This window comes from Eschscholzia californica, unplaced genomic scaffold (assembly GCF_041429995.1).
Source record: "Eschscholzia californica isolate CP2 unplaced genomic scaffold, dmEscCali1.0.p SCAF_2, whole genome shotgun sequence".
Lineage (NCBI taxonomy): Eukaryota > Viridiplantae > Streptophyta > Magnoliopsida > Ranunculales > Papaveraceae > Eschscholzia > Eschscholzia californica.
In genome coordinates this window covers 40,136,546-40,154,935 of record NW_028238309.1, presented here as the reverse complement: position 1 = coordinate 40,154,935, position 18,390 = coordinate 40,136,546, and the positions used below count along the sequence as shown (strand labels likewise).

Sequence of the window (18,390 nt, the reverse complement as noted above, 5' to 3'; positions counted from 1 at the left end):
AAATAGAAATAAAGAAAGAAATAAAAAACACAAGATAATTTTGTAAAATCTAATTTTGACATAACAACCAGTGGACGGGAGAATAAAGTCGACAGCTATATGAATATTCTAGAGTGTTACACGAATAATTAAGCTAATTATAGCGGGTCAATCAAAAATCATCTCTTCCACACAAAATAAGAGAAAGTCATGGGTTTCTTTTGGAATGAAGAGGTAATCAAACAAGTTAAGATTCTTAGGCATATATGTATTAATGCTGCCTGTTGATGGGATGGGATAGAAAATCTTGAACTATACCTATTTTTATTCAATATTATTAATTTATTTTTATATAAAAAAATACCAAAAATCATACCCATTAGACTGACTCGCCTAAAGTCAAAGAGAAAAATCAAAACTCTAGAATAAATATTCAGATCGAAAGCCCCGATCTTACTTCGTAAAAGGGAACAAAAGACTTCTTGACTTATTTAAATATACCAACTAATTTTCTTTGTCGAAATGAATCAAATGACCCAACACCACCTACGTGGGAAGCTATTAAAAAAAGGTAGTTTATTGTCGAGAACGTAAACCTAACTTTACCATGTCGCATGCATACAACACGTTCTTTTTTAAATAATTAGTTAGTTGGGAGCACCTTATAAAATAAAAATTAGAATCGGACAATATGATAAACAATACTCTATTCATCTTTACAAAACAAAAATTGAATAGTTTTTTCTTAAATAGCTGGTCGTTGTGGCCGAGGTAGTTTTATGATCCTAATTTTTTGATGACTACAAACAGTATAAGTTTTCAAAATTTACTCCATTTAAATACTCGTGGCCCATTCGGTCATCTCAAGTTGTCTCACCTCCCCCACCATTTTCTAACTTATATATTCACTTCTATCAAACCACATATTTTAGTACATAATTGTCTCGTCTGAAATAGAACTCACGAAATATAATGATGCAAATATCAAATAAATCTTCCTTTGGTCACAAGGATATCTAAATTGTATTAAAAAAAGTCACACGGGAAAGTTGGGGCCAAGTGAGTTGACACTACAAAAGAAAGTATTTTCCTTCCCTTCTTCATTTACTTAAAAAGTTTGGAATTCTTAATAAGTTCTGAAAATAGAAAAAGAGAGTTCCACCATTTGCATCATTGGTGGTCTAGTGGAGGTGTTGCTTTCAATACTTTTAATGACTCTTCATTCCATAAAATTATGACAAAATAAAATTGATGGATGGTGAAAGGGGCTAGAATTAAACTTGGCTTTTGTCCAGTGGGGGAACTTTGATTGTCAGTTTGTCACTCATGATTTTTTACTATTGTTCCTTTCTAATATACAATTGGTAGGTCATCCCTTTTCGCCTTCTCAGTTAGTCTTTTCTTATACTTGTTTGTGTATATTAGCGAAGGATTGGTATTAGCATAAGTAATAATTTTATACTTCCATAGAATATACCCGTCATCGAATTACTAATTAAGTTAAAAATCCTAATTGTATGTAGACATCATAGTAGTCAAACATTTGTGAGAATTGAGATGAGCTTTCTATGAAAAAGGAAAAAAAAATTGTGATGTGTTTAGTGGGACAGCTGCACGGGTGGGTGATAAGGAAGTCCAAGTATCCATTTATTTAAGGGACACACTCATAATGGAGAGAGATGAGATCATGGGAATTAGTAGGTACCCACGTCCAATAAACAACAAAACAAGGACTTTCTTCTATCTTTCATTCTAATAAAAAATTTACTTCATGATTTCAATTTTAATTGAGCTGAAAATTGAGAGAATCTTAAATGCTAAATGAGAGAAAAATTGATGTAGGTATAGCATTGTCAATACTGAAATATTCTTTTTCAAACAATTTCAGATCGTTTTTGTAAATAACAAAGAATCTTACTATTCAGTAATAGAATCTGTACTCACATTATTGTATCGATATATTATGAGTACTAAAGTATCAGTTGTTCTTTACAACTGAAGGTTGAAATTTCTTAATTAGCGTTAAAGACAAAGAGTTTTTTTTTTCTTTTGTTAAATGGTGAGTAGGGGAAATTAGGTTCCACATCTTTTAATGTCCTCAACAACAAAAATAAATGACAAATATGTGCAAAAAGCCTCTACCGAATTCACACTTATTCAAATAAAAAACAAAGAGTTAAAACTTATACCTTAATTAGGTAAATTAAAGATCTTAGAGCTAGAGTTGTCATGTTAAAGCAATTGGATGGTCCACCTTTTGAACAGTGGTTAAATTGCCTACCTAGATTTTAAGGTATTGAGCTCTAGATGAAAATCCTAATCATGGGTGATGGATTGGTTCATTTTTGAGAAGAGAGAGAGAGAAAGAAAGACTAGAGAGAGAGAGAGAGAGTAGTGAAATGCATTTTGCAACTTCTTTATAACACACTTTACCTGTTTACTACTTACTAAAAGAATTTCTTTTCTGGGTAGTCTTTAAATCGAGTCATAGTTAAGTCATCTACTACTGCAAACTTCTCTCTCTTCTCTCCTTCTTGTACATTTCTTTTCTTTTTTCCATTTACACATCAGCCATGAATACCAGAGAATTTGAATCAGTAGAGGAAGGGTATTTTGAACAGGTATACTTCTTATTACTAGTAATCTTTGTTTATAAACTTGGGTTTTGCTTCTTTTTTCTTCTTGTATCCAACTAAATTGTGTATGAAAGGTAAAAGATTCATGAGATATCCTTTGTTTATTGGGCAACTTAAAAATGACCCAAGATTGAAACATTGCTTTTAGGATAATTGGTATTTGGTGGAAGTCTATAAGCACAAAATGTAGTAATAAACAAGCTGAGTCTTCCCCAATTTTCATTTGCATTTGCTTGAATTAATCAATTTTCGAGCCAATGCGTATAGGAATTTACGTACTACCGACGTTTATACTTGTTTATTATTGCTTTTGAATTGAGACCTTTTCCGACTTAGGATTGAAGAAGTGGTATTTCATAAAAAATGGTGGGAAGAAGAGGATTGTGATTGTTACCAAGACCTTTTTTTTTTTTTTTTTTTTTACTTTTTTGTTTAAATGTTTTTCAATGGGTACTGTAATTTTGAAGGGTTAATCACATTACAAGGAGATTTGCGAATTGGAATAAAATTTGTTTCGTTTTAACGAGCTCATTTACGCTGTTTATTGTATCAATGTTAAAGATTTGATATTTGAACCAGAACTTGAAGAGGATTCCCATTACAACAATGCTTACATTGGCTTATCAGAGTCTTGGAGTGGTTTACGGTGATCTTGCTACTTCTCCTCTCTATGTATATAAAACCACCTTCTCTGGAAAGTTGAGCCTCCATGAGAATGATGAGGAGGTTTATGGGGTACTCTCGTTTATCTTCTGGACCTTAACTCTCATCCCTCTCTTCAAATACGTATTCATAGTGTTATCAGCCGACGATAATGGTGAAGGTAAAATTTAGTCCTTCCTGATTGTAAATTCTGGTTACCTAGTAAGTAACTTGATCGGGCTTGTGGCTCGATTTGATTCCGTTTGTGCTTCAATTTTGTGTATTAGGTTCAATTAGCACCAAACTACGACAATATTAACAGCGTCCCTTGGGAATTAAAAAAAGGATTGGTTGAAGTAAAAACTCAATCTTGAAAAAGTGGCAAGAGAAGTAGATTTTAATTTTGTTGTAAAAATAAGTACAGACTTATAAAGAAGAACTTGTGCCCTTGTCAACCATTTATTCGTAGGACAGGTGGGACCTTTGCATTGTACTCGCTCCTTTGCAGACATGGGAGGCTTGGCATTCTACCCAACCAACAAGACGCAGATGAGAGGTTGGCATCATATGGGATGGAAGAATCACCTGATACACGGCAGAGTTCTGCGCTTAAATCATTCTTTGCAAAGCATCCAAGATTCCGTAATGGGCTCTTGATTTTTGTTCTTCTAGGAACCTGCATGGCAATTGGTGATGGTGTGCTTACCCCAGCAATTTCAGGTAAGTAAATTGATTTATAAAGTCTCTAAGTTTTTCTTCCTCGGGCATTCTAACAGTACTTAGGCTAGCAGCCTAGCAGAGCTACTGAAATTTCGGGTTGCTATCTTTAAGTGTTCGATTGGAAAGGGATTTTCAATAAAACTGGACACTATAGGCCTAAACACCAAATTTTTTTATACAAATCACTTAACCGCATGATATGGTCAATGTGTACACTTGACATATTCAAGATAGTTAAGGTGATCTTGGTTGGTGGTACTGTTTGTAGCGTGGATTCGTGTGAGGTCACGTTGATACAACTTAGAAGGAGCAGTTTATATTCCCCTAAACTACATCCAAAAACTTGGCTTATAATTTTGGGATCCGCGAACTTCATTGATCATTGAAAATCGACAATTACGTATTTTACATAAAACTGAGATAGAGCCGAACTTCAGTCAAGTAACTGTTTGCAAGATGTGATTTTGGAAATCGACAGAGTGTGAACTTAATTCTTATTTCAAATTGGTTGCCTGTGAGGGTAATGCCCCTTCGCCCTTTGCCTCTCTTCTCATAGCTAAACCAAAACGATATTTGTTTTGTATATCGGGTCTAAGTTTTCTTATTACCAGTAAGAGAACAATATTACTCAAAGCAAAACTTGTGTGGCTCTTTTGCAGTTCTTTCGGCAGTTTCAGGAATTACAGTTAAAGTTCCAAAACTTCATGAGAGTGAGTTCTTCATCATTCAGTGCATCGTCTTTTACTAAACACATTGAATCTACAAAAAGTTCAAAACTTTTGCTATTTTCTGTCTTTCCAGACTACGTTGTGGTGATATCATGTGCGATTGTAGTGGCACTCTTCTCTCTTCAGCATCATGGGACACATAGAGTTTCTTTTATGTTTGCACCAATTGTCACTGCATGGCTTCTATGTATAAGTGGGATTGGTGTATATAATATATTCAAGTGGAATCGAAGAATATATCGTGCACTTTCTCCAGTTTACATGCTCAGATTCCTGAGAAGCACTGGATCTGAAGGGTGGGTGTCACTAGGAGGAGTTGTTCTTTCTGTTACAGGTAAATCTTGTACATCTATCAGTTTCCCTGTGGGCAGTATAGTTCTGTGTTAATAGCATATCCGTTAATTTATAAGGAGCTCTCTTATCTCTCTCAGGTGCTGACACAATGTTTACTGATTTGGGCCACTTTACCCCTCTGTCGGTTAAAGTAAGTGCATATTTTAATGGAAACAGAAAATGAATATCTTAGTTACGCATTCTTAATTTTAGACTCAATGAACGGACGATTTGTATACTACGCCAGGTAGCTTTCACAGTTCTAGTATACCCCTGCTTGGTTCTAGCTTATATGGGTGAAGCTGCATTTCTTTCCAGACACCATGAAGATATTCAGAGAAGCTTCTACAAAGCAATACCTGGTACCAAAAGTTCATATTAGCAAACCCACTTCCCTCCGAAAAATTGTGTTGATTTCATCTTCTCAATTTGCAGAACCTGTGTTTTGGCCAGTCTTCGTAGTCGCCACTCTTGCTGCTATAGTGGGTAGTCAGGCTGTTATATCCGCTACATTTTCCATGGTGAGCCAGTGCTGTGCACTAAATTGCTTCCCTCGAGTGAAGATCGTTCATACTTCAAGTACAATATGCGGGCAGATATACATTCCAGAGATCAACTGGATTCTAATGTGCCTGTGTTTAGCTGTCACAATTGGGTTGAAGAACACAAACATGATGGGTCATGCTTACGGTATTCGCTAATTTTTTTATAAGACGTCCCTTTTTTCTTGTCTCTTAGTTTCAACTGTCATATGTTATTCATGAACTAAGTACTTTTCCTTTACTTGATTATAGGCCTTGCGTTCACGACTGTGATGTTCGTGACAACTTGTTTGATGTGTTTGGTTATGATAATTGTATGGAAGCAAAGGATAATCACTGCTATAGCCTTTTTTATATTCTTCGGTTCGATTGAGCTCTTATACATTTCAGCTTGCTTCGTTAAGGTCCCAGAAGGCGGGTGGATACCACTTTCTCTATCTTTGATCTTTATGGGCATAATGTATATATGGAACTATGGTACACTGAAGAAACATCAATTTGATTTAGAGAACAAGGTTTCGATGAAAAGAATTGTAGATTTAGGACCTAGTCTTGGCATGGTTCGGGTCCCAGGCATTGGACTTGTTTACAGCAATCTCGCAATAGGAGTTCCAGCCGTTTTTGGACACTTTGTAACAAATTTGCCTGCTTTTCATCAAGTGCTAGTTTTTGTTTGCGTGAAATCTGTTCAAGTTCCATATGTTGGTCAGAGAGAAAGGTTCCTCGTAGACAGAATAGGTTCAAAAGAGTTTGGCATGTTTCGGTGCATTGTCAGGTACGGCTATAAGGATCTACAACAAGACTATGATTTCGAGAACAGATTGGTATCGGTTATTATACAATTCGTAGAAAGAGAAAGCGAGGAGAGTATATCAGCTCCAATGGCCAACTCAAGTACCCACACCGAGATGTCAAATAGCGATGATGTTTCAAAGCTCATGTTAAGTAATAGCGAAGAGGAATTGGTGCAGTCATTCTCCGATATACAACTGGCAAGTCCCGAGGTTGGACTAATGGAGAATTCTCACTTCAAAGAAGAATCGTTGCAGATAATGAAAGCTAGGGATGCTGGTGTGGCTTATATTCTTGGGCATTCTTATGCAAAGGCAAAGAGATCGTCTTGGTTTCTCAAGAGATTCGCTATCAATATCATCTATGCATTTCTAAGCCAGAACTGTAGAGGACCAGACGTTGTTCTTAATGTGCCTTATACATCATTGCTGGAAGTTGGTATGATCTATTATGTCTAAATCAAAAACAGATGGAACTCGGAAACAAATAAACCCTATGCAATGGGTTATTCTGCCGATCTTTTCGTCACTTTCGTTGCTTGAAAAGAAGCTTAACTCTCAAGCTAGCAAGAACAGTTGAGGATCGGGCCGGGATACTTGTCTTTAGCAGCACCTTAACACAGGAACAGGATGAAGACTTCCTTTTTATTTGGCTGATGAGAATAGTTAGCATCTACACAGTATTATATATATTTAGTTGTAGAAAAGCACAGAAGAATATTGGGGCATTAAACAGAGTACATCTACAAAGTTTATTGTACATGATTTTAGTCTCATTTATTTGTCTTCCGTCATATAAGATTTGTTGAAAGAAACTTAAAACGAAGCACAATTAACCGTGAAATTCTAATGAGATACGGTGAATATGTGATGGTATGATTGAACCCACTAATGTTTCTTAAATGGGTAGAGTTGAAAGTAGTACTAGAGCCAGTTTTCGGTTTGTCTAGAAGTCTAACTCGAATCTTGTCAGAGCTTAACCCAAATATGAAAATTGTTCTATTTTCATCTAAGTAAAAATGGTAAAAACTTGGGAAATCTTATCAAGTGTTATTCTTTATAAGATCAGAAAATTGTTGGTCCTATGTCATTGTCAATCAATGAACAATAATGCAGCTAAAAAGCAATAGTACAACTAGGTGCTCAAAAACTTAAAGAAAAATGCTTTAGACGCCAAACGTCAAAGCCGACTTGGGAGAAAAATAGAGAAATAAAAATCAACGACCCACGTTGATGGGTCAACGTTCTCTCTATTACAAGTCTTAAAATCCATGCCGTTGATTTGAATTTCTTTCCCTAACATCTGGCTAGATTTTATTTGTTTTTTATCTGAATCTGAATCTGAGTTTTATTTATGTTTAGTTCACTTGTACATTGTAAGTTTTTATTTGCATTTATCTCTTAAATAAAATCAGATAAGAAAATAAGTTTTCTTCTCAAATTAAGTCTTGTTTTTGTTTCTTTTTATCTAAATCTGAAACACGTAAAAGATACAAAGACTTCCTTTAAGATCTACCTTCATTAAAAAGATAAAAGAATAAAAAACGACTAAAATTACACACAGATTGTATTAACATCTCAGAATTCAAATTATTAAAAAAAGGTAAAGTTTATAGATGTAAACGTAAGACCGACACCATTTACTCAATATTGAATCGATTAAGAATTATGTAGTTGTTTTGAAGCATTTCAATTAGGTTAAAGAGCTGGTAGGTATATGAAGAAAAATGTTAAGGGACCAACCAATAATAGAGGGAGAGATAAAATAGAGGCTAAAAAGGTCCAAAATAAGTGGTTGATGGATAGTCTTCTCCTCCTCGGAAATTTGGACCTACAAAAACGTAAAGTCATGATTGTTGTGGAAAATCTCACTACTTTTTCTTTGTATTGGATGCCAGTCTAATCTAAGCACTAAATGAATAGGACCAAACAAAACCCACAAAAGATTTGTAGCTTTTATATGGGTGATAATAGTTAATTATGATTATTGAGTGACACAGACCCCACTAATCAACTACCAGTAGTATTATAGTCTTATAATCTATGAGTATCTCAGCATGAATGAGGTAGGTTATCTATGGCTAGTTAGTACAATCTTTCCTACTTTTCTGACAATGAAACATTTTAAATATCAGATCTCAATAATTTGAATATGGGGTCGATTTTAGTATCATCTCAGAAAATAGTCTTCCAAGTCATTAATTTTGAAGGCAAAAAATGGTTCAGATATGAATTTTTTAGGGGAGATGCTAGAGTGCCCAGTTTTTAGCCCATTAAATTGCCCAGCTGATGTGGAATCACTAAAAGACAAGGGTTTTTCAAAGTTTGACTACGGTGGGGACCGCTTTTATTTCTAAATAAGGAAAGTTGGGCATTTTAATGGGCAAAATTGCTGGGCACTCTATCATTTCCCATTTTTTAGGGCTTTTAATGGGAAAAACTGTTTTCTATTCAAAACCGACTTGATAACCACTGAAGTTGTCATAACCAAGTAATCAATCACTGGAGAGTGGTGGGATCAAGGTTAAATTGTATGAGATGGGAGCCTCTAAAAGCTCCCATCATTTTTTTACTTAAGCCCGCCTTCACTCTTGGCAATTTTCGTGGGCCTCGAGCAGAGCAGTCCGAGGGCACTTGGATTGGCCTCTGTTCGTGCGGTTCAAACCAGCACGGATTAATCCAGTCTGAGTGCCATCGGACTTGCCTAGTCTGTGGGGAGGGAAGAGAGAAAGCGGACAGTAAAAAAGAGGCGCGCGCCAATAGACGCTCCCATATGGGATTAATTGGAACCCAATCATCAAAATCATTGATGAGATTGCTTTTGTTTTACAATACATCATCTTCATAGGAGAGAGAGTGTGTGTGTGGTGGGTCTGAAGGTGTAAAAGGAGAGATTAGACCAGTTGGTGCTGGTGGGAGACATGAAGTAGTACTGCTACAGAAACTGGATTTGGATGTTGATTTTCTTCATCCTTCCCATAAATGATTTTGTTAGTTACTTAGCTACCGGCCAGTAAAGAGTAATGTGAAGTGGTGGGACTACTATAATTTTAATTTAGATGACCTAAGAATTTTTTTGTTTTTTCATTATCTGAATCTTACTCGTCTGCCGATAAATATATAACTCAAATCAAGTCAGATATATTTATTAATTCATAAACTTAAGCGAAAATATGTTTGGCTCGAACGAATTTAGAATTAGTTCACTAAACAGTACTACTTGATTACTATATAGTTATGAGACCAAATTCAAGTTATTGTAGTCCAAACTAGAAAGATATCTTGTAGTTGAAGAAGAGCTAGCAGGTGTATATCTTCTTTTGTTAATTACCTGATCATGGAAAAATGGTTTCATCCTGATTGGGCCGAAAAAGTAAGAATGACCCATTATAGTCATCATCAAGTTAATATCAATCCTGGTTCAAATATCCTTCCATGGCCTCCAAATTGCTATGGATCATCCTCAAGCAGCTCCTTGGGTAATGCTGAAAATCAAATCACTGGAGATCATATAGGTGCTTCTTCAAATAGTAGTAAGAGTCATAGTCAATCTGAAAAGCGACGCCGTGAAAGGATTAATGCTCATCTCTCTACTCTCCGACGCATAATTCCTCACTCCGACAAGGTCTCTCTTTCTCTATCTCTATCTCTATCTCTATCTCTATACACATAGACATAATTATCTATCTAACAGGGATCTTGATTTATGCAGATGGATAAGGCTTCTTTGTTAGGAAGTGTGGTAGAACATGTGAAGGAGCTAAAGAGAAAAGCAGTAGAGATTGGTCAAGTTCTAACCATCCCAAGTGAATTTGATCAAGTAACAATTGTTGCTGAAAATGTTGAAATAGTACATGAAATCAACAACAAAGATGATGGTAGTAATAATACTAATGATTGGGTATTTTTTCGGGCTTATGTTTGTTGCGAAGATCGAGAAGACTTATTAATGGATCTAATTGATGCTTTAAAAGGATTAAAAGTAAGAATAGTAAGAGCAGAAATGGTAACAATGGGTGGGAGAATTGTTAACATTTTGATACTAGGGATTAATAATGGGAGTGGTGGGGTTTGCTTAAGCTCAGTGAAGAAGTCACTTGGAGCAGTACTTAGTAGAGTTGCTTCATCACCATCTTCTTCATCCATGAATGGTTTCTCAAGAAAAAGACAGAGACTCTTATTTCCACCACAATATTACTAGCTAGTATCACTTTCACAATATTTATAGATCTTTAATTCTGTGGGTTTTGGTTGCTTAATTGTAATCCAATAAATTTTTACTTCTGTGATTCATAAATGCAATAATCAAGATTCAAGAATTCCAATTCTTAAATTTAAAAACAGATGAAGACTTGGTTCTTCTTCCTATTAGTGATAGAAGAACATATAATAATTACTGCGAAAAACTAATGACTAACTCAACAGAGGTTGATCTGGCGGAGCCAGGATTTGAAATCACATCTGACTAGTCTAAAATTGCTATAAAACAAATGATAGAAAAGATATCTTTTGTTTTTGTCGATCTCTTGTTTGGAAGATATAAGTTTTGTACACTTACAATTGGTTAACTAAGTTAATTAACGAGCATGTATCCTGATATTTTTCGCCAAAATTCAGTCGATGATTTAGAACGCTAAAACTTTTATTAAACCTAAGAATAATGATTAATGAATTTCTTAACTTGATTTAAACTACAGAGATTATTGCTAATGTAATTTGTCAAATTATCATCCTTACGAATCCATTGTAAATGTAGTATAATCTTATTTGATTAGCGGCATATAGTTTAGATTAAATCGTAAAAAAACCAAAGCAGCGGGAGCAAAACTGAAAGTTGACAAAATTGATCTTCACACGTCTATCTGCGAAATATACTACTACTTTTTGTTAGTCTTGACTGATCTTAGTAAATGTTACAATGTAAATGTATACTAGTGATTAGTATTTATTCGCTTAAATTATGGAAGAAAAATCATATCTTGTGAGAGTTGAAACTCAAAACACAATCAAATTTTCAATCAGTAAACTACAACTTTAATCACCATTGATACTATTTGAAATAATAGGACTAGTAAAAAGATTAGTTACAAGTGTAGAAACACTTTCTTATAGAAAAAAACTTCAAATTTGGGAGCACAAGTCTAAGAAAACCAATGAGTGCACTAAGTACTGAGAAGAGAAGACGATACGGAAGTAGCAAAATAATACACTTGGGGAATTTGAACTCAAGACCTCAAGTGTGAGGGATAAGTGCTTCACAGCTATTTGTTACCTAATGACTATTATCTTTGAGATACATAGTAAACTATCCCTAGCTGCATGTTACTTAATGACTATCATCTTTGAGATACTTGGGAAAACAGCCAGAGATGGTCTCCAAGTACCTCCGCCACTTGATCCTCACTTGAATCAGTTTCCTTATCTTTGGCAGTGAATCATAGGAAATTTAAAATGTGTTCCCCATTTCTACTATAGGCGCCACTTGCAAGCAATTTTTAGGTAAGTGTTAGGGGGACTGGGGACATAAGGTTCTTACGAAGCCCACAAACGGAGAAAAGCCCACCACCTAAATTATGACCTCTTCAAACCCACACTCATTGTACACACCATTTTTTTTTATGAGAAAGTACACACCATATTTAAAAAGGGGAAAATGACTATTTGAGTTTAGAAAGATATCAATATAATAAAAAACACCTACATAATTTTCCATCAACTAAAAGTCATTAAATTATTATTAGTAATGATACATAAAGTTTAGAATAACATAAGTATTTACTAATAAGGTCATTTTTATAATTTTTCATTTCACAAATACCCTCATCTATTAAATTCAGTTTCTCTCTCAACGAACATTTAGGGTTTCTTTTGTTTCTTCCGATCTTCTCCCATTCTTCTTCTTCTTCGTCTACTTTCAATCTTCTTCTTCTTCCTTTTCAATTCTATTAATCGTATTGTTGATTTTCAATTTATAGTTTCTTATATTCAAATCTCGACTTCAGAAATCTTGTTGAGAATCTCTTGCTACGATTGCCGGTTTGAAACATTCACAAACCCTAGAATCCTCTACAAAGTTGATTGAGTTCGGATTAAAGTTCATTTTCACACGGAGAGAGAGAGAGTCTTCCACACAAATCTGTCATCAATTTGATTTTGATAATTTCTCATACCATGATGTTAGTTTTTTCCTTTAATTGGGCATTTTTTAATTTGGGTATTTCTTATTTTTTTCCTTCTGTTGTGTTTGTTGTTTGAATTTGTAACACATCCCTAAGGTTGAATTCTGATTAAATTAACCCAATATCGAAATTTTTTCCTTATGTTATTTTTTCCTTCTTTTGTGTTTGTCGTTTGAATTCTGATAAAATTAACCCTGCATCGAAATTTGGTTGCCCAAATGGTTGATAGTGTTGACATAAACTCCGATAAACTAGAGGTCTAAGGTTCAGTTTCCAGAGGAATTGGAATTCATGGCTATTGAATATGGATTAAAAGATATAAATAATAAGTTTGTCGGGTTTTAGGTCTCTTTAGTATGCTGTTGGGCTTAAGGCCCCTTCCATTCCTGATTTAATTTAGATGATTATCGTGCTTATCACATCTTGATGACATATGTCATCAAAAGACTAACTCAGGTAAATCTTTTTTTTTTTTTTGTTAAGGACAGCAATCTTAGTCACTATTAAAAAAGAGAGTTAATTCCTATATGGCCCCCTACTTTGTGACCAGCTTATTTTATGGCCCCCTTTTTTTCGTAAATTCAAATATGACTCCCTTTTTTTGATGTAATTGTCCTAACTACCCTTCCTTTAAATCTTTTTTCAAAATTAAAAATAAAAATAAAATTATAATTCCACCTCATTTCCTTTCCACCACACATCTCTCTCTCCACATCACCTCTCTTTCCAACTCACCTCTTTCTCTCTCCAACTCACCCCTCTCTCTCTCCAACTCACCTTCATCTTCTCCGATTGAAGTCGTCGGCCGGAGATTTTTCCGACCGGTGACTTCCCAAAAAAAAAAATCTCTCATCTCTCTAAAAATCCGGCGAAGGGGGTTTCCCTTCGCCGGAGCCGTGAACAGACCGATCTGGTCTGTTCACGGCAGACCTTTCACGGCTCCGGCGAAGGGAAACCCCCTTCGCCGGATTTTTAGAGAGAGAGAGATGAGAGAAATTTTTTTTTTTTTTTTGGGAAGTCGCCGACCGGAGACTCCGGCCGGCGACTTCAATCGGAGAAGATGAAGGTGACTTGGAGAGAGAGAGGGGTGAGTTGGAGAGAGAGAGAGAGGTGAGTTGGAAAGAGAGAGAGGGGTGAGTTGTAGAGAGAGATGAGGTGGAGAGAGAGAGGGGTGAGGTGGAAATAACTTTTTTTAAATGTTTTAAATTTAGAATTAAAAAGGGTAGTAATGACATTTACTTGAAAATAGGGGTCATATTTAAATTTACGAAAAAAAAAATGGGGCCATAAAGGAAGCTGGTCACAAAGTAGGAGGCCATATATGAATTAACTCTAAAAAAATAACCCAACAATTGCATAACACCAGCAAAGCAAACAAAGTAATGTCATGTTCAGAGCGTCCGAAAAATGCCTTCTGATTTCCCAATAACACATGTCCAACTGTGTCGATTTATATAGGTTCAATGCTTGTACGCATGTTCGCCACGTGGACATACATGCACTGTACTGATTTGACCTGAGAATTTTAGGAGTTGACTAGAGGCCAAAGCTTTTAAAATTGCATTTTTTTTTTTTTTTTATGAATATTAAAATTGCTTATTAGGGTCTAGATTTCATCTGTTTTTTGGGCTTATCATCATCGCTCATACCAGTAACCACTAACTTAGTAGTTACAATTTCACCAACAAAAAAAAAGTTAGTAGTTACAAACTGTCCTAAAAGGGTAGGTCGAAATTTAGCCCCGCTCACTAGGAATTTAGTTACGTTTCGCTCTAAGCTTGAGACAAGACAATTTTTTTGTGTTTCTATTTTCAATTTATTGATGTACTAAGAGGTAAAGTAGTTGTTTCAGAAAAAAAAAAAAAAAAGAGAAGTCAACAGTTAGTGGCCTAAGTGGTTCCAAAGTGTTGACATAAACTCCCGAAAGCCTTGGAGGTCTCAGGCTTCAGGCCATTGTCTTATTGAGCTATAGGCCCGGTCTTGTTAGTGTTTAAGTGAGCGGTTATCGAACTTATCACATCTATGATGTATCAAATGTCAAATATCACGACGTACGTAGATCGTAGTCGTCTTATAAAAAATACAAAAAAAAAGTCCTAGAGTAATTCTTTCAAAAAAAAAATAGTAAAGTATTTATTTCAACAAAAAAAAAGAAAAGAAAAAGAGGTAAAGTAGTTAGGCTCACATTCTATAATAGAACATAAATCCAAAAGATACTTAATTACAAGTTAGGATAAAACAATGTCTAACAAACCAAAACCGGGATACTAACAGATTGGATATGTTGGCAATTAGTGGTACTTTCTAAAAAAAAGAGAAAAAAAACCTACCCCCTTGTTTTTTATTCATCAGCCGACAGGGGATTTCCCTTACACTCTCTGATATACCCTCACTAATAGGAATAGGGTATTTTAGTCTTTTCACAGTGTTTTTGGACTGTGAAAAGACTAAATACCCCTTGTCTTATTTTCTACTTCTACAATGAAGTATGTCAGGGAGTATACGGCGAGCATCTCAATCATTTTTTGCTTTTATTTACTTCAAAACCATAAGACCACTCTATCCTTTTCTGTCATTTTCAATTCTAGGTTAATTTAATGATAATTGTATTCATTTAAACCTATTTGCTGTTTTTCTCAATTTCATCCAATATTCCAATTTATGATTGTAATACATTTTTTATTTATTTTGAAAGCAAATTGTAATACCTAATTTAATTATGAGAGTTTCTAGAGAACTATATATGCCACGAAATTTTGGTCATTTCTTAAATTCTTCAAGAATCTAAGAGCATCTCTAATGAGACACTATATCTCTAACATTTAGAGTGTCACATGTGGCTTTTTGGAATTTTTGTTAAAAGAACCATCTCTAACGTGACACTTTGTTAGACACTTATTATGAAGTGGACACATTTATTATAGAGTGTCTAGAGAGAGAAATTCTAAAACTAGAGTGTCTCTTTGAGACTCTCTAAGTGTCACTTTAAAATTTAAATCAATAGAAACCTTTTCTTTTCAACTACTTTTTCCATATTCAATTTAAGTGTGACATGTGTATTAAGTAGATACATTTTAGATATCTCCATTGGAGATGAAAAAATTTAGAGTGTCTCTATATTGACACTTAGAGCATCTCCAATGGGACACTCAATCTCTAATACTTAGAGTGTCACATAGACTTTTTGGAGTTTTTGTTAAAAAATCATCTCCAATGGAACACTTTATTAGACACTGTAATATGAGGTGGACACATTTATTATAGAGTGTCTAGAGAGAGAAACTCTAAAATGAGAGGGTCTACTTGAGACTCGGTAAGTGTTGATTTTAAATTTCAACCAATAGAAAATCTTGCTTTTCAACTACTTTTTATCTATTGGATTGAAGAAGGACACGTGTATTAAATATAGACACTTTAGAGATCTCCATTGGAGACTAACAAAAATTAGAGTGTCTCTATATTGACATTTAGGAAAGAGAATCTCTATTAACCCTTGACAACTAGGACTTTTAGAGTGTTTGTTAGAGTATCCCATTGGAGATGCTCTTATTTGACACTTGACAAGTAGCCTTTAGAGTTTTTGTTAGAGTGTCCCATTGGAGATGCTCTAACTTCATCCAGGGTTACCGACTTAACTGATGGAACTTTTATATTTGGACGGAATTGTGAGAACTATCACTTTGATAGTTCGATAGAGATCGAACGTGAGAAACAAAGAGAAAGATGCTAGAAAAGTAAAGAAGAAGTAGAGATTAATTCTTCTCTGTTGTATTGATTACATTGAAGGTTACATGTATTTATAGTAAAAGGAAATATAGTTAGGGTAAATCTATGATAAACATACAAAAAGATTTATGCTAATCTAAATACAAAGAGGAGGTGGAATCGGCTGCTAGACCCGACCGGGTCGGTCGTGTGTGGCATATGGATCGGGTGGCCGATCCATGTCCATTACTCTAACACTCCCCCTCAAGTTGGAGCTGGAATGCTAATGAGGCCCAACTTGCCAATAGTATTTCGGAATGCTTCTGCACCAAGTGGTTTTGTAAAGATGTCTGCGAGTTGTTCTGAAGAGGGAGTGAATTGCAGAGAGATCAATTTGCCTTTAATCTTCTCACGAACCAAGTGGCAGTCAATTTCTATATGCTTGGTTCGTTCGTGAAAAACCGGATTTTCTGCAATGTGAATTGCAGCTTGATTGTCACAATGTACTGGCATAGGAGAAGAATGATTAATGCCGAGATCAAGGAGAAGTGACTTGAGCCATTGAAGCTCACAAGTCAGAGTAGCAAGGGCCCGATATTCGGCTTCCGCAGAAGATCGGGCAATTGTGTGTTGCTTTTTAGATTTCCAAGAAAGCGGACTTGAACCAAACATGGTTACATAACCCGTGGTAGAACGACGGGTTGTCGGGCATCCAACCCAATCAGAGTCACAAAACCTTGAAATAAGTAACTTGCTAGAGGAAGACAAAAGGATGCCTTTCCCTATGGAGCCTTTAAGATAGCGAAGAACGCGGTAAGCGGCGTCTAAGTGAGCGGAGCGTGGGTCCTGCATGAACTGACTAAGACTATTTACAGCATAAGTGATATCAGGACGAGTGACTGTTAAGTAGATAAGGCGGCCAATGAGACGGCGATACACCGAAGGATCCTGGAGTGGAAGACCGTCGGTGGGACCAAGTTTTGATTTCTGATCCATGGGAAATGGTGAAGTCTTGGAGGCCGTGAGACCAGAATCTTTGAGGATGTCGACAATATATTTCCGTTGACAGAGAAATATTCCCTTGGAAGAGAGAGAGACCTCAATACCTAAAAAGTATTGAAGGCGGCCAAGATCTTTCAGGGAAAAGGCCGATCGTAGGAAATTTTTGAGAGAGGAAATTGCAGCATCATTATTTCCTGTAATGATGATGTCATCAACGTAGACCAACACATATAATGAGGTGGATGATTTTCGATAAGTAAAAAGTGAGTAGTCAGAGAGTGATTGAACAAAGCCCCGTTTGAGAAGAACGGATGAAAACTTGGAAAACCATTGACGGGATGCTTGTTCGAGTCCGTAAAGGGACTTGTTAAGGCGACATACTCTTGTTTCCCCTTTAGGAGAAAATCCAGGTGGTAGTTTCATGAACACTTCTTCATCCAGGTCTCCCTGGAGGAAAGCGTTGTTAACGTCAAGTTGATGAAGGGACCAACCCATGACGGCTGCGATAGAGAGAAGTACTCGGACGGTGACTAATTTTGCGATGGGAGCAAAAGTGTCATTGTAATCAAGTCCTTCGACCTGAGTGTATCCCTTCGCGACCAGACGGGCTTTATACCGTTCAATGGACCCATCGGCCCGAAATTTGATTTTATAGACCCATTTACATCCAATAGGTTTCTTACCGTTTGGAAGATGAGTAAGAGTCCAAGTTTTATTGGATTCGAGAGCCTTGATCTCATTAGCCATTGCTTCTCTCCAATGAGGTGAAGTCATGGCCTGAGTGAAGGAGGTAGGTTCGGAATGAGACAGAACGGATGTTAAGAAGATTTTATGAGAAGGAGAAAAGGAGTCGACGGACAAAAAATCAGTGAGAGGATAAGGAGTATCTGATTTTGAATTCAAAACGGGGAAGGAAACATTATTACAATCGTAATCCGCGAGATGAGCCGGAGGTCGGCGATTGCGAACCGGTCGGTCTAATGTATCAAGGCCAGTCGGTATGTCGGCAGAGGCCGAACCGGAGGTGATGCTACCAGAAGTGATCTGGACGGTAGGAGGGTCCACAGGGGTGCCTGTAAAATCAAGGCCAGTGGGTGTGTCGGCAGGAGCCGAAGTGGATGGAACGGGAGGAA

At 36.0% G+C, this 18,390-nt stretch overlaps 2 protein-coding genes across 3 annotated transcripts; both read left to right on the top strand.

Annotated features, from left to right (window-relative positions):
* Positions 1 to 2,102: 2,102 nt before the first annotated feature.
* Positions 2,103 to 7,147, top strand: LOC147557880 (potassium transporter 1-like). 2 transcript variants are annotated; one of them, XM_086659452.1, is made up of 9 exons: positions 2,103 to 2,600; positions 3,195 to 3,438; positions 3,732 to 3,977; positions 4,637 to 4,687; positions 4,779 to 5,039; positions 5,137 to 5,189; positions 5,286 to 5,400; positions 5,474 to 5,728; positions 5,833 to 7,147. In XM_086659452.1, exons 1-9 carry the CDS (start codon positions 2,553 to 2,555, stop codon positions 6,828 to 6,830), a joined length of 2,271 nt encoding a protein of 756 aa, XP_086515578.1. In that variant the 5' UTR covers positions 2,103 to 2,552; the 3' UTR covers positions 6,831 to 7,147. The 2 variants fall into 2 exon arrangements, with proteins under 2 accessions (XP_086515578.1, XP_086515579.1); XM_086659453.1 differs by having other exon boundaries at positions 2,243 to 2,600; positions 3,727 to 3,977.
* A 1,827-nt stretch (positions 7,148 to 8,974) lies between these two features.
* Positions 8,975 to 10,690, top strand: LOC147557879 (transcription factor bHLH51-like). Its single transcript, XM_086659451.1, has 2 exons — positions 8,975 to 9,996; positions 10,084 to 10,690. The coding sequence occupies exons 1-2, from the start codon at positions 9,709 to 9,711 to the stop codon at positions 10,570 to 10,572; spliced, it is 777 nt and encodes a 258-aa protein (XP_086515577.1). The 5' UTR covers positions 8,975 to 9,708; the 3' UTR covers positions 10,573 to 10,690.
* Positions 10,691 to 18,390: the final 7,700 nt, after the last annotated feature.

What these genes read in the sequence shown, in the direction of transcription:
- LOC147557880 (XM_086659452.1), top strand. Translation starts at nt 2,553, where the DNA reads ATGAATACCAGAGAATTTGAATCAGTAGAGGAAGGGTATTTTGAACAG. An exon ending in AGCCGACGATAATGGTGAAG is followed by an intron (nt 3,439 to 3,731) that starts GTAAAATTTAGT and finishes TTCGTAGGACAG; the next exon opens with GTGGGACCTTTGCATTGTAC. An exon ending in AGTTCCAAAACTTCATGAGA is followed by an intron (nt 4,688 to 4,778) that starts GTGAGTTCTTCA and finishes CTGTCTTTCCAG; the next exon opens with ACTACGTTGTGGTGATATCA.
- LOC147557879 (XM_086659451.1), top strand. Translation starts at nt 9,709, where the DNA reads ATGGAAAAATGGTTTCATCCTGATTGGGCCGAAAAAGTAAGAATGACC. An exon ending in TAATTCCTCACTCCGACAAG is followed by an intron (nt 9,997 to 10,083) that starts GTCTCTCTTTCT and finishes TGATTTATGCAG; the next exon opens with ATGGATAAGGCTTCTTTGTT.